This window comes from Artemia franciscana, chromosome 8 (assembly GCF_032884065.1).
Source record: "Artemia franciscana chromosome 8, ASM3288406v1, whole genome shotgun sequence".
NCBI lineage: Eukaryota > Metazoa > Arthropoda > Branchiopoda > Anostraca > Artemiidae > Artemia > Artemia franciscana.
This window is the reverse complement of record NC_088870.1, coordinates 1,225,818-1,242,509: the sequence shown is the minus strand read 5'-3', so window position 1 is coordinate 1,242,509 and position 16,692 is coordinate 1,225,818. Positions and strand designations below refer to the sequence as shown.

The following is a 16,692-nucleotide window of genomic DNA, read 5'->3' as shown; positions in this document are numbered from 1 at the left end:
ATGTAGAACATCATCATAAAAAATAAAAATGAATACTTTGAATCTATTCTATGCAATACTTCATTATATTCTTTCTTGACATGGTAGTTATTCCAATTTGGGGTCATATATAAGTTGCTGGAAAAATTTCTAAGTCCCAATTTGAAGCAGAAAAAAGAAGAACAAATGTCTCTACATGTATTATTTTCTAATAAGAAATATCACGACTAACATATGTATATCATCTTTATTTCGTATTTCGAAATGTCACAAGTGAATTTCTTTGTTATAAGTATATTTAATGTCATTTTAAAACATGTAAAAAAGTTGAAAGAATTTCTAAGCCCCCCCCCCAAAAAAAAAAAATTGAAAAAATTTCTATTAATTTTTTTAAAGTTCAGAAAGATAATTCTCAGCTCAAAAAAGGCAAAAAGTTGGGGGAGGGGCATTGCTTTGAAGTGGGACATGGATAACCATAAGTTCCCTCTAAAAAGAAATGCTTTAATAACTGATTTATTGGGGACAAAAGTTCGCCGATTTGCTTCACCTAAGCGCGCGTTACAAGAAAAAAGGAGTAGTAGTCTTGTCACTTTTCGATTCATTAAATTCGGTTTTTATTATAAAATGCGTTTATAATACCGCTTTATATTCACTCAGTGAACTTATAAAAATGCAAACCGGTTTCATTCAACCCGAATAAAAATTTATTCATAAATATGTCTTGGGTTTACAGAAATAGTATGTACTCATGTAAGTATGCAAATGAGGTTCTCCTGTGAATATGCAAATGATATATTCCTTGTAATATAGGTAATCTGGCTGCTCGGAAAGGTTCATGACCGGATTTGGTTGATAGGTAAACCGGTTACGCAAATTATGTGCCGCTTGTGTTGATGGAAGATATCTAGTGCCTCAGGCGTTCCTCACGTCTCTGTTGACCCCATACTACTAGAAAACGTTAGTGTAAAATTTCTGGTCGTAAATTTAATGTTATTTTTATTTGGAGCCTACCTAAGGCGAATAAAAAAAAAGGATACGGCATTAGACTTTACAGTCCGTACCGGCGGTGCTGATCTCCGTTTCTTGGCCCTTCAGCCAGGAAGTGCAATGGGGGGTTGGGGGCCAGCCATCCTGTGCTTTCGCACACCCTTCCTGTCCTAAGGCGAATGATCACGTTCTAACTTCAGTTTTAACAATTCAGTTAATTTTAAGCCTATTATTCGCGGTTGAGGTTCAACATTTTTGGTTTGCAAAAAAAAACTTCTTAAAAAGTAAGGTTTAAATTTCTCAAAAATTTAAGGTTACTTTTCATATTTAACAAGTGAGAAATTAGCATACATTTCTTGACATTTTTGTCTGATTGGAAGTATAAAATTTTTTTACGCTAACGCTATAGCATTGCAACAAAATGGTTTGACGGAAGATGGATATGAATATCGCTCTATGATCCGTTTAAATTCCTTTTGTTAAAAAAAAAAAAAATTCGAAATACTTAAATACGGCTGTTTAATATAATCAACATGTTTTTCTTAATATTGAAATGAGATGGTGGATAATGCCGCCTAGATTCATCTATGTTCCCTATCTAAAAAAAAAAAAAAAAAAAAAAAAAAAAAAAAAAAAAAAAAAAAAAAATACTGACATTTGGACCTGACGGAATTTTTTTTCAGTATCGAACACCTACCCGGAAAAACAACCTGATTCACTAAAGTTCTGTCCGTCTGAACTTACGGAATATGGCCATATGCACTTGCTAAGATATTAAGCGTCTATTAGCTGGAAAAACAGCTATTAGAATGTGTTATGAAATGTTCTCAGATTTTTCCAACTCCTTATCAGTATGCATTTCACATGCTTTCAGTAGAAAAAAAAAAGATGACCGTTCGAGTTTTAATTACGCATCAAACTATTTTTCAACAGTTTAGATATGCTTCTCCGCCAAAATGAATGAAGGAACTAACGGGGATTTTGTGCTAATCTTTAGGTATGTACTAACGCTGGGGGAGGGGGCTTTGGCCCCGTCTTTCTCCCTTAAATCTTGATGTTTTACGATTTTCTCCATAATTTTGTAGTTTTTGGCTTAAATTTTTCAGTTTCTTTATTTGATGTTTTTGAAGAAATTGCTACTAAATTAGGTCTACTAGGTCATGCTTAACAGGGTTTGCTTAACAGAAACACTTTGCTTAACAGAAACAATAATTGTCTCCCCTAAACAAAGCTGTTGAGTCATTTCAGTCATATCTACTATCACTTAATTATGTTCAACTTAGTTTTTAGATCCCCAGTATTTAGATCACCTCCTAACTGTTTAATTGTTGTGGAATTCATATATGGATAGAGACGGATGCGCTTGCGCGCGGCAACAACACCTCTTAAAACTTTGGGCTAGTAATGTGATAAATCGATTAGTGAGCGAAATTCATAATTAAACCGAAGAAATAATTTATAGTTTAACCGAAGAAGTATATAAACATATATATATATATATATATATATATATATATATATATATATATATATATATATATATTAAGTAAAAAAACTAGTTTTTTTAACTGAAAGTAAGGAGCGACATTAAAACTTAAAACGAACAGAAATTACTCCGTGTATGAAAGGGGTTGTTCCCTTCTCAACGTCCCGCTCTTTACGCTAAAGTTTGACTCTTTCTCTCCATTCTACTTTATTAAACAGTAAAAAAAACTTTAGCCGTAGTTTCGAAGTATCCTTTCGAAACTGCCTTCTTTTTGGTATCCTGCCGGAAAATCCCTCGGAAGTCCTTCCACTGAAAATGCCTCGTGAAGTTCCCCCAGGAGAAAGCTCCCTCCTTTGGAAATTTTCCTCCACCTGCAAAATTGAGCCGCCAAAGAGGTAGTACGACACAGACAAATAATGTAGGAAAGAAGTAATTTCAGAATATTCTATGTGTAATCTAAAATCTGGGCGGAATGTATGGTGTAGAATATCCTATGGTATTTGTTTTTACGTTTTTTTTTTGTGTGTGTTTTTAGGGGGGTTGACTTTTCATAACAGGGTAAGATAAAGGTTAGTGGCACTGTAGAAGAATTGGACAATGATGGAAGTGCACTGATATAACAGGCTGGGACTCATAAGTACGAGTAATTGCTTTCTGTGGACTTGGTCTGGTATCGACCAGAGGTCACTAGCCAAGATGCTTAAAGAGGGCAATGGATTTTCCAAATTGGCTGGTCATTGTTCCGACAGGCACGATTTGGGTGATATTACCTTAAAAATTACTTCATTCTTTGTTCTTAGCTGGCTAAGACTGATCTTCTTTCGTTGAATTTTTGTCTTGTTGTTCTAATAAAAATGTTATAGTGGCCTGTCCGCCACTATTTTATCGACTCAAATGTTTCATATGACTGGCTGAAAAACATTGGTGGAGGTGTGTCCCCCATATATAGCGCCCCTTCAATAACTATATTACATTATTTCAGTTCACCCCTTGCGATCCAGAACGCGTGCTTCAGAAGGTTTTCTCCTTTGAAGTAACTTTAAGGGCCATTGTTTTTTTCTTTAAGTTTAAATTAAATAACTAGGAGTTAAACTCTAAGTCAAAACCAAGCAAATTTAAAATTAACAGAGCTCCCTTTTGAAAATAAGCAGGCACTAGTTGAAGGAAAGAAAACTTTCAAAAAGTGATCAAACCGTGTTCACGAAAGTGTTGGGTTGTCGTCCCCTAGGCGTACGTCAGAAGATTTTCCTGTCTGAAGTACCTTTACTTGTCTGGACTTGGAGACTTGCCAGGAATGAATGCCAAACCGTGTGGTATTACTTTTTCCGCAACTTGGAAGCTCAATATAGGTGTTTGATACTTATAAATCGATTGACTGTCTCACGAGTTTTTTTTTATCAATATCGAATTTTTGCCCCATGGGGCAAAATCGTTATTTGTTGCTTCGAAATGGTAGGAAAAGTGACTATCATGTTTTGATCATTGCAAAAGACCTCTAGAACCCTTTCGTTCGAACAAGCCCTCTCCCAATCTTTTAAGACACATGGGTTCAATACGATCAACTGTGGAAAAAAACCCAAATAAACACGCACACGTTACCTTTCTTCTAAAAAACCCCATTAAATTCCTCATTTTTGTAGATAGGAGCTTGAAACTTCCACTGAAGGGTTTTATATATGCTAAATCTAATGGTGTGACTTTCATTGAGATCACTTGCCTTTTTGGGGATGTTTTCCTCATTTTCGAAAATCAGGCAAATTTTGTCAGATTTGTAGCCTTTTATGGGTAACATTAAGCCTAATGAATATTTTGTATTTGTAATCAGCATAAAAAACTAATTCTTCTCCTGTGCTAATTGTTAATACAATCCCTCATCCTTTTACAGTTTCGGTTACTATTGGCCCAAGTCGATCCTTTCTTACAGTTCGTTATCACGATCTGTTTAATTCTACACTATGTAGTTTAGAATATATGTATATTTCGGAATAATATATTTTAGAATATATATTTTGGAATAATAGGTAGAATATTTCATAATTTCTAATTTATTCATTCTTTTTTTTGTCTTAATTTCCCTTTGGCTGCTGGATTTTATCTGAGGGGAGAATTTTCTAAGGGGGAATACGCCGAGGGCCCTTTTCATTTCTTCTAAAATATTTTTAAGTAAATCTTTTCATTTTTGGTAAACATTTTAAGATAGAAGAGTAAATTTTTCCATAATTCATCCAAGCGATTCATGTTTTATAGTAGATAATGTTGTGTGCGAATGTTCGTGTTCAGAGTATTCCCTGACAATTAAGAGAACCATTTTCGATTCCGCAATTGCTCAGCACTTCAATGGGTTGTTTTCCAAGGCGTCTAGTAAAAGCTATGGTTAACATGTCCTTAGAGCCTGTAATTCAGTTCTATAATCCCAAGAGGCAATAGATTTCACAAAATATCTTTCATCGTCATAAACATACGAGAAATATAAATATAAACTTTCACCGAGCTCTTTATCCTCAACCAACTGTGTAATATCTGGTTCAGTTCTTCCCCCCCCCCCGTTTCTTCTCGAGTCAAAGTACGTGCCTCAAAATCGGTTTGCAGATGCTAGATTAGACCGGACACTAAAAGAATTCAAAGGGAATTTTGGCAAAATTCGAATGGTGACCAATATTTCCGAGAACTATTTTGCGTCTGAAGAGATCTCAAAATTGCCATTGATATGTTGTTTGAATACATTTTTAAAATAAACGAAGGTTCTCTCATGGAAGAAGGAAGTTCTGTTTTTTCTTCTTCTGTTTTTCTTCTTTTTTTTAATGCAAAAAGCCAATTACACATTTGACTGGTATGTCACTGGAGGGTTTCGTGCATAAAAGGGCTATAGCCTACTATATTAGATTAGATATCTTTCTCCTCTTTCTCTATGCTCAGTGCCACGTTATCAAACTTTTATCTACACTGCACACAAAAGCTCGAGCAATATCAGCTATAAGTTGAAGCTTTTAGGTAATGCTGAGGGGGAGGGGGGGGGGGTTAGAACTAAATCAAAAAACTGTTTTTGCTTCAGGTTATCGAAAGGTTGTATCCGATGTAACTCAGAAACGTACAAGGGAATTAAGTTAAAGCTTTCAGCAAATGTTTCACCAGGTTGTCAAAAGAGCGTATAAGTACCCCAGGACCAGCTAAGGGTATTAATTTGGAACTTTTGGCAAATGCTGAGAGGGATGCTAAAGAAAAAAAGACAATCTTTGTCTCCAGGTTGTCATAAGGGTGTATCTGCAGTGTCTCAGGACCGGTTTAGTGTATGAAATAGAAACTTTCAGGGATTGTTTAACTAAATCAAAACGCATCGCGTACAATCTGGTTGTTAAAAGGACTTATCAGCAGCAATGTCTCAGGAAAAGCGAAGGACATTAAGCTAAAGCTTTCTAGGAATGTTGAACTAAATCAAAAGACACTAAGTGCATCCAAGTTTTCATAAGGGTATATATATATTTCAAGAACGGCTAAGGTTATCAAATTGAAACTTTCAGGTAATATTGAAGGGGCTGTTGAACTACATCAAACGACAGTATATGCATCCAGGTCTTCTAAGGGGCATATCTGAAATATTTCAGAAAAGTTTAAGTTGAAAGTTTAAGGGAATCTTCAGAGTGTTGTTTAACTGCATCAGAAGACACTTTCTGTCTTCTGGTCTTTAAAAGGAAAGATTTGCCAAATCTTCGGAACGGCTAATGGTATTAAGTTCAAACTTCCAGGGAATACTGAGTCTATGTTGAATTCAATCGAAAGACATAATGCATATTCAGGTCGCCAATTGACCTCTTTTCAGCATGCATACAGTCATGTCAGAGTCACCAATAAGAGAGTTTAAAGAAATAGTACTGAGAATTAAGTCAGAAATAGAACTGAGAATTAAGTCAGAAATAGAACTGAGTGATACCTCTGATATATGTCTATATTCTTATTCCATTTTCATTCATGCGTTTTCTTTTGAACATTTTCTCAGGATAATCTTTTTTATTTAGCACAATATCTAAACATTGCTGTTGAAACAAAAGCTTAGTTTAAGAATCGTGCTAAACCTTGGTTTCAATTTGAATGAAATTTATGCAATAATTGTGTTGCAATCAAAAACAGCGCTTAGACCACCTTATACAACTTAGGAATTTAAATTAGAATCTGGTATTTTATTTCTGGGAAATCTTCTATGTTCTAAAACATCCAATTTGCCCATTGTTTAAATATAGCATTGTTATTGTGAAAGATATAGACATTTTTTTTTGGGGGGGGGTAGTTTATATGGGGGATATTCTCCAGAGGGGGAGGGGGATTTCCTTTTGTAATTTGAAAAAAAACCTGAATTAAATAAAAAACGTTTTTTTTCAACTCAAAGTCAAGAGTAACATTAAAACTTAAAACAAACAGAAATTAATTTGCACATGAGGGGGCTACCCCCTCTTTACGTTAAAGTTAAAGTTTTTGTCAAATTTCTTTAAATATGGCTACTGAAACACAATGGCTGTCTAATTTGAATAAGAAGCTTTTTTAAGCACTCTAAGATTTAGGGATTATGGTGAAAGGGTAGCCCCTCTCATGCAGCCTCTATAATTTCTGTTCGTTTTAAATGTTAATGTTGGTCCTTACTTTCAGCTGAAAAAACGTGTTTTTATTTAGTTTGAAATAATTAATCACATCAAACATGATGATAAGAGATACTGATATAGATGAATGTATAACCCCTAAATGAATTGAAATTAGGATGATCAGGTCAAACTTGAAATAAACAACAGTTATTAAAAACAGGAGTAGGGCTACTGTGTGCCCCTTCGCCCCTAAATTTTCTAAAGGTTATTGCGCTATTTTCGCTTTGTTGAATACCAAGTACATCTTAAAGTTTTTTTTTGTGATTATAAAAGAAAAAGACAAACTTCTGTTCAATAAAACCATGAATCCTGAATTGCCTCGATTCCCTGGAATGTAATTATATATTAAACATTCAGTTTATTTTTTCATTAATTATTTCCTCTTGTTTATTATGGGATTTGTTTTTTTGTATGTGTTTTGCGATGTTTGGAAAATAAGACCACATAGTTCAAAATACATTTAGTTTTCAATAAAACGTAGGCGACTCAAAAGTCTTTTGATGGTCTGTGGACGGGGAAGCAGTAGCCCTACTCCTGTTTGTAGTAATTTTGTTTATTTAAAGTTTCACTTTATTATTCATCCTAATTTCAACTAGTATAGGGATTTATTCATTTATATTACTATGTGTTATCTTTTGTTTGATTTGATTAGTTATTTTAAGTTCTCTTAGCTTTGGGTTTCATTTATTCATTGACAGTAATTTCTGGTAATTTTAAGTTTGAATTAATAATAATAAAAAAAAATTCAACTGGAAGTTTGGAGCAACTTTAAAACTTAAAATGAACAGAAATTATTCCTTAGATAAGACGGGATACTCTTTCTTCAGCCCTAGCTCTTTACACTAATTTTTTTGTGCTCTAAAAAATCTTCCTATTCCAATTAAACGGCCCTCTTGATTGAGGAGTCGTTCATAAAGAAATGAGCCGAAAAGTCAAGCTTAAAGGTGAAGTTCTAGTTGCTCTCCTTTTCGTTCACTTGAAAAGGGCACTAGAACTTTTGATTTCTATTCTGATTAGCCCTCTCCTAATGCTCTTGGATTATCGGCTCGATACGATCACCCATGGAAAAATAAAACAAATAAACATGCATCCGTGGTCTATCTTCGGGCAAAAAGTGCAAAATTCCACTTTTTATAGAGAGGAGTTTGAAACCTCTTTTGATTTATTAATTATTACCAGAATTCATTTCTTGTTTTTTTTTTTAGTTTTTTAGTTTTGAAGTTTTTTATGCTCTTTACTTTCTTTAAGAAACCTCTTTTTGGAGAAAGTTAAAAAAATTGATTTATAAAAATATTCTTATAAGTCAGAAGTTTTTTCATTGTAAGTCGTAGTGACAGCACCAAATATGTAGATTATTCACAAGTTTTAAATATTGTGTAATTTAGATCAAAACATTAATCTTGACCAAGCCGAAAAAAATCTTTGCCAATGAATATCATTTTGTTCAAGCCAGAAGTAAAAAAAAAGAACAACAATAAGTTTGGTATCCAAATGTACGGACATCCGAATGGACGAATAGCGATTTCATCATTTAGCTACCAATTGCAAATGTATCATTCGTTGCGCAGAATTTAATATAGGCCAACTGCATTTTCTACCTTTCCTCTGCGTTTGAAGTGGCTTTTACAGTGCACATATAATTTTCTACGCTAAGTACAGTATAACCTATCTCGCTTCAACAAATCCCTTCGCACTGGACTGATAAAAAAATTCGATATAGTTTTCATAATTGTTTTCTAAGATAACCACAATTATCATAAGTAAATTAATAGAAAATTAAGATCATGGAACAGAGATTGAAGCTCTGATCAGGCACGAAAGCCTTCCTTGGAGAATTTCTCAATTTATTTTCAAAATTTATTTTGATAATAATTACTGCTCATCCAGGAATTCCATTTTGTTGCTGCTTTGTTCAACTTTTCCATCATGTACAGTAACCTGACGCAATATCACACTGCTTACGTTATGAATTAAATCAGGATTACATAAGGTAAAGTCTTGAATTATGCTATTGTGAAAGGTTTCACGGCGTAGTATGAAAGGACCATTAGAACTCGTAATATTATTGTCAAAACTCTCATTTGGCTTTTTTTTAGCCATCTTCCTAATGTCTACTGTACATCTGTCCATCCGGTTTGTTGGCTTCATTTTATCGACATTTAAAATCTATTTTGCGCTAATACCATATATAGTTCGGTCTTCATTTCCTTTTGTAGGTGTATTTCTCATTCGTTTTTGTCTGTCAATCGATTGTGTTTTGTTCTGCGTTACTTAGTTACGTTTGCTGAATCAATTGTTTATCAAAAACGTCTAGATCCGCTGAACACATTTATTGAGCTAGTTGAACGATCTTAAACTGCTGTTTTTATTTATTTTCTTTTTTTATCTTTTCGTTACTAATTATCAACATAGTTGTTTCGAAAATGTCTAGGTATGATAAACACATTTATTGAGCTATTTAAACTACGCATCATCGATTCTATTTATTTATTTTTTGAAAGTGTTTCGTAATTTCTTACCGACACTTTGTATAACAACAAGAACGGGGTCTTGGAATCACTAAAGAAAAGAAATAAGGTTGTTTCGTTGTAAATAACTCACTTATTGAAGAGCGATGAGTCTATGTAGTTTTTGTTCCCGCGACCTCATGAAGAACGGGTCGCCGTGTAATTTTGAGGGAGAGCTCGTTTGATTGCGAAGTAGAAGTTCTAGTATGCTTTTTAGGCCAAAAACACCAAAGTAGAGATCGATATTACTTCAACGTCTCATTAGTAACACAGCAGTAGTTCAAGTCCCACATAGTATGGGATCAATATTTCAAGCTGACAGTTTTAATCAGAACGGTCGGAAGTTGCCCCCAGGACGACGTGATTGTTCAGTTCCTAGGGAAAATGCCCCAAACTATGCAAATAGCCTTTGTAAAATATAAGCAGCAAAGATGGTGTACATTAGAAAGGCGTGTTACACTTTGCTGAAATCAGAGTCACAGAATAATTTTCGGTCTGTATAAATAATTTTCGGTCTGTATAAATGATGGGCCCGAAGTGAGGCATTGGGTCAGTACCCCTGCAACTTTCCATACTAAAGCTAGTAGATATTGGCATGTCTTACCTTTTTTGGCTCAAGATCATCTAAGGATCATTTTGTGACTGGGCTGAAATTGGGAAGTGTCGATCATTAAAATCAAACGGTTCGTGTAACGAACTGTAGTAAGGAGTGACCCGGCTCAGTAGTAAACGAAACTTTAGAAAACGTAATTTTGATACTAATAGATACATCAAAAGAATCGGATTTTCATGCTGATTTCAAATATCAAATTTAGTCTTACTCATCAAAAGTTATGAGCCTGAGGAAATTTGCCTTATTTTGGAAAATAGGGGGAAACACCCCTAAAAGTCATAGAATCTTAACGAAAGTCACACCATCAGATTCAGCGTATCAGAAAACCCTACTGTAGAAGTTTCAAGCTCTTATCTACAAAATGTGGAACTTTGTATTTTTTGCCAGAAGACCGATCACGGGTGCGTGTTTATTTGTTTGTTTTTTTGTTAATTTTTCCCAGGAGTGATCGTATCGACCAAGTGATCCTAGAATGTCGCGAGAGGGCTCATTCTAACGGAAATTAAAAGTTCTAGTGCCCTTTTTAAGTGACCAAAAAATTGGAGGGCACCTAGGCACCCTCCCGCGCTAATTTTTTCCCAAATTCAGTGGATCCAAATTTTGAGATAGCCATTTTGTTCAGCATAGTCGAAAAACATAATAACTATGTCTTTGGGGCTGACATACTCCCCCAAAGTCCCCGGGGGAGGGGCTGCAAGTTACAAACTTTGACCAGCATTTACATACAGTAATTGTTATTTGGAAGTGTACAGACCTTTTCAAGGGGATTTTTAGGTTGGGGGAGGGATGAGGGGAGAGGGCTACGTGGGAGGATCTTCCCTTGGAATAATTTGCCATGGGAAAAGATAAATTCCATGAAGGGGGTTCAGGATTTTCTAGTATTATTAAAAAAAAACAATGAAAAAATAAATATGAAATACCCCGCCCTTTTACCCTTTTACTTCCTCCTAAATACCCCGCCCTTTACGCTAAAGTATTTTTAGTAATTTCAACTATTTATTCTACAGCCTTTGTGATTCAGGGGTCTTAAAGAATCTGGATAAAATTAAAGCTTTAGTGTAAATAGCGAGGTATTAACGAGGGATAAACCCCCCTCATATACACGATAAAAATATACGAATATAGAAGTTCGTTACGTAAGTTACGTATATTTTTACTAATAAAAAATTTCGTTAGAATTAAAAATTATAGTTGCCTTTTTAAGTAACCGAAAAAGTGGAGGGCAACTAGGCTTCCTCTCCCACCCTTTTTCTCAAAATCGTCTGATCAAAACTAAGAGAAAGCCATTTTGCAAAAAAAAAAATTGATACGCAAATTTCGTTTTAATTATTCATTTGCGGAGAGCTAAAATCAAACATGCATTAATTCAAAAACGTTCAGAAATTAACTTAAAAAAAAGAAGTTTTTTTTTAACTGAAAGTAAGGAGCGACATTAAAACTTAAAACGAACAGAAATTACTCCGTGTATGAAAGGGGCTGCTCCTTCCTCAACGTCCCGCTCTTTACGCTACAGTTATTTACTGTTTTATAAGGTAGAATTGAGAGAAAGAATCAAACTTTAGCGTAAAGAGCGGGGCGTCTTTATATCCAAGGAACTCAATCGGTTCCTAAAACGGAATCGATATCGTCTATATTCCGGTTGTATATATTCGGTCTATATTCCGATATATATATATATATATATATATATATATATATATATATATATATATATATATATATATAATATATATATATATATAATATATATATATATATATATATATATATATATATATATATATATATATATATATATATATATATATATATATATATATATATATATATATATATATATATATATATATATGTCTCCAAGGAACTCAAAGACCAAAACGAAATCGGTATCGTCTGTATTCCGGTTGTCCAGAAGTCTGATTTTTTTCTTTTTTTTTTAAGGATTATCCCGAGGAGCTCAAAAGGCGTATTGAATCCGGTAGTCTGGGAAACCCAAATGCACCAATGGATACAATTTTCATTAAACATGTCAGGGAAAACAGCCCTGCCGCTGTAGCTGGCCTTCGAACAGGTAACTCTTTGTTTATAATTTTAATGTATGGGAGATTTATTTAGATGAACGATTTGTCGCACCGATTGAGCGCGCGGGAGGGGTATGATCTATACTATTTATCCTCTTTATATCCTACTAGTGTATTTTGTGTCCCATTTGGGCAAGTGTTTTACTTTTAATGGTGTTCAATGAAGCTAGTGTTGTCATAGTGTATGGTATATCAAATAATTTTCTCCCTAACAAAACCAGAGAAGGTCTATGAACCTCCTCCTAAAATAGGAGCCCTGTCCAATATCGCCATAAAAATTCGATTAGTTCTAGATTTGATAGCTGCTAGACAAACAGTTTTCTACAAAATGAATTCTAGAAAAGCGTTGAATTAATTTTTTGGTTGCCTCAAAGAAAAAAGAAAGATAACACATAAAATAAAACAAATGCTCGACATGTTTCGGAAGTTTTTGTAGTAAAAGCGTATGAGGTAAATTCAAGCCATCCTTTGGTTGTAATTACTAATATGCTTTCCAGGGAAAACCATGCTGCTTCTGTTGCTGTTCTTTGACTGAACAAACTTTTTTAATAGCATCTTTTTTTCTTAAAAAAGCATGCGCATTACGACGGGTCTCTGGTACAATTGTTGAAAAAAGGGCTAACAAGTTTCCAGTTTCGCAAGCTCAGTTTCACAACTTGTTTGCTTTTTAGTATATAAAAGTGCACTAGAAATGGATATAAGTCTTGCTAAGCATATAAGGTAAGCCAATCCTCTGGCTGTTGCGGGCTTTCGGTTTTATAGCTCTTTGATAATATATTTTCCTTCTCCTAGAGAACAGTGTTAGTTTTACAATGAATCTGTGGGAAAATTATTATTGAAAAAAGGACTAACAAAATTCCAGTTTCGGAGACTTTTGGTTTTGTATAAAGATAAGTTGTTAATTTTAAGGTACCAAGAACACTGAAAATGACATCTGAATATTTAAAATGGCTAAGTGGAAACTTAAACAACCATATATAGCTAAAAAAAATTAGGGGAAAAAGGGTAATTCAATTGCTAATGAAAAATTCCTACATGTGATTTAATGTAGTTTTTTTTTGTAGTTGGCAGTGCTGACTTTAAGGGGGGATATCCTACCTTAAAGGATCACCCCGCCTCGTTCATTTTAAGCTTATTAGTGTGCGTGGCCAAACTATCCAGAATTAATTGAGTGATCTTGCCATAAATTATAGAGCTTGAACAAGAAATCCGAATTATTAACAGAAAACTAAAAGCTGACGTATTATTTCCAGAAAATCGTAGAAAAACAATTTGACTTCTCTCTGAAGATGGATATATTGTTTTAATGAAATTTAAGGATAAAAAAGGATACATATCTTCTCCAGAGCCATTGCTGACCAATAGGTAGTCGAATCAGCGTTTTAGTTGCTGGGCCATTTTCGCATCAGCAAGTAGCAGACCTGTCGCCCAGCCTTGCTGCAGTGGGTTAATGAAACTTCAATAATCAGAAAACCTATTTTTTTTCGATTAAATTGAGAAGAATTGTCTTTTTAAAGTTCAGGAAAGGGCAGTTCCTAAAATTTTTCTAGCATATCTGCTTGGAAAACTCTAAAAATCAGCTCAAGAGAAATATTATTTAAACAATTTGACCTCTTTGAGAGTTCCCTGTGGTGCTATCCGATTTGATTGACAAAATCGTCACTAAAAGGGATTTAAAATTTCACAGTCAATCAAATTAAAATGTCAAAAATAAAATAAATATTCTCGACACCTGACGATGATGGTTAGTTCCCTGGGAAAATTTGCTAATGGGCCCTTTATCTTTGTGACGGTCAGCCAATGCTGAGGCTTGTAAAAAAAAAAATATATTCTTTTTATCGCTTGAAAATAAGGAAGAAATAACACAGATGACAAATAATAAGAAAAAGCTGAAAATGTAAAAATGAGAATTCAAACAATGGAGAAAAAACTGGCACCAACAGATTATTAATGTTTCAATTTTTACGGAGGGAAAGTGCTATCATATTGATCCAATTAATTTGGCTTGTTTATTTTCACAGATCAGTGTGGTAACACTAAGTAAACTGTAATACTTCCCTAAAATCTTCGTAATTTTGAAACAACCAAAAATAGCGTAGAAAATCGTAGTTTTTGGATATGAATAGAAAAAAAATGTTTTATTTTGATACCCTCGCTACTTTAACAGTAATAAAATTGTTATTTATGGAAGAAGGAAGTATGTGTAGGTGCTAATCTGTTGCTATAAGATTGGAGATTTTTTTTTTTTTGCATGGACTTCTACTTAGGTCTAGAGAAAAAAGAATGTTCATAAAGAAGGATTTGTATTTCTTTCGAAATTTCTCCGTGAAAAATCTTTTGGCAATTGTTTATAAGTCGGAACTTTAAGGTAAGTTGTAATAGACGACGGTAAATTTTAACAAGCGAAACAACCAAGCGACAGTGTAATGTTAATTTGGACAAGTAAATGTGATTGAAAGCGAAAATATCTGATCTTGATGGAAAATTTCTTAAAAACAGAGCAGATTCCTTTGAATACATACTTAAAAAATACTTTGTTTTGGCCATTGAATTTCATTTCTGGGAGGGTGATCCAGAGAAGAAGGGTAAATTGTTGAATTTCATACAGCAATTCACCATTTTGTTTTATTTTTTTTTTGCATTTAAATCAAAATGGATAGTTTCTGTTATGCGTAAAAACTCTCTGGTTAGGTTCTCGTGAAAAAACAAACAAATGAATGTGGACTGACAGTTTAATATACATATGCTCATAGCTATTCCTTAAATTCTTAGTAAGGTCTTATTTATCAAAGTCAAAAAAGTGAAAACATTTAAAATATATTTGGTTTTTAGTAAAGTGCAAATTGTGTTTTGGTCTTCAGAAGGCATGGGGGGGGGGGTGTCAGCCCTACTCATTTTAATTTCTACTAGTTTGGAGTTTGAACCGGTTATTTATGGAAATTTCTATTTTGGGTTTCATTTATTTTTGATGGTTATATGTGGTAATTTCACGCTTGGAAGATTATTTGACTTTATTCCTGCTCATTTTTGGTTTAATGGAGCTATTTACTTTTCTTTGAAAAGCTTAATTTGTGATTTTTTTATTATATTGTTTCGGAAAGGGTCAACAGGCTTTTATCTGAACAGCATTAACACGGACCTGTATGTCGTTCTCTGTTACCAATATAAGATGACATGTCTATATTAAAATTAGAAATAATATAAACTCAATCCAAAATATATGCATAAAGTCAACTTAAAAAAGGAATAGCCCGTAGTTTGTATTTTGAAGCCTTTAGACTTCATGCACGTATGTACTTCTGGAATCACTCAGGATATTAATTAAGTTTCCGACCCCCCTGAATCTTACTGCTGCTAGCACACCTATCTGCTTATTTTTCTGGAGTGCTAAGGTGCGAACGTCCAAACGGTATATGCCACTTACGGTCTTTTATTTGAACTAGCACGATGAGACCGAGTGCCAATTGGGGAGCAGGGGCGTTTGCCCCCTACTTCTACCCTCCTAAATTTTCAAAAGTACCATTTTTGGTAGTGCTTTGGCTTAAAAAGCCTTTCTTTTGATATTTTTGTTGAGAAAAATGAATAAGAGCAACTAAAATAGCCACCCCCTAGATTTTGAAAATACATTGTGCCCTCCCTCCCCCAATCCTAAATTTCTGTGTATTGACGCCACTAAGTATGAAGCTATGTGTGTTGTGCTTTTTTTAGTAGGAAGAATAAATCAAGCGTATGTTGGTTGATTGTAGCTTATATTCGTCCTCGTGAGAGAGTAGCTACCGAATAGCGAGTAAAGTTGAGGGGCTTTCATTTATTATCTGTGGATATTGATCATTTATTGACAAGTTTTCCAATAAGTTTTTCAGGCTGTAGAAATTGTTTGATGTCCATGTTTTGTAAATTCTTGTGCCTCCCATCGATAATATTTGAAATGTGTTTTATTATCAAATGTTTTGACTTTAGAATGTGGTACTGATAATCTTTTAGTTTCTAAAATCGATACCGCTAGGAGAGGTCAGCTTTTCTAGTCCCGATCCGTCATACAACTTGTCATCGGAAGCTTTTACTTGCTGGATGCCAGCGTTGGCTGTCAAATCTGAGCGGTGGTTGTAATGAAACTGCTGTTAGATAAATTTGTGCTGTTGTATAAACTTGGCGTTGAAGCTAGGGCTGTTTGGTAAATTTGGCGTTGCCTTTGAATCTGCAAGAGTATTTTTTAGGGGCTACAACCCACTATTTACTTTTGGTAATGTATGTATGCTTTAACCTTGGTCTTTGTTTCTGTAAAAATAAAAGTTTCTTTTTATGGCACTTGGTATCTACCAAGCGACATATAGCAATCGCGAATTCTGTCGGTCTGTCTGTCCCGGTTTGTCTACTTTAGGCACTTCAAGGTAAGCTAGGACGACGA

At 34.2% G+C, this 16,692-nt stretch overlaps 1 protein-coding gene across 1 annotated transcript in view; it reads left to right on the top strand.

The window, feature by feature from the left end:
- LOC136029867 (rho GTPase-activating protein 21-B-like) overlaps positions 1-16,692 on the top strand; it is a gene marked incomplete in the record, with an annotated part of 199,960 nt that overhangs the window by 25,057 nt on the left and 158,211 nt on the right. Inside the window, 1 exon segment of the mRNA XM_065708329.1 lies at positions 12,145-12,274. Coding sequence (XP_065564401.1) covers positions 12,145-12,274 — 130 coding nt within the window.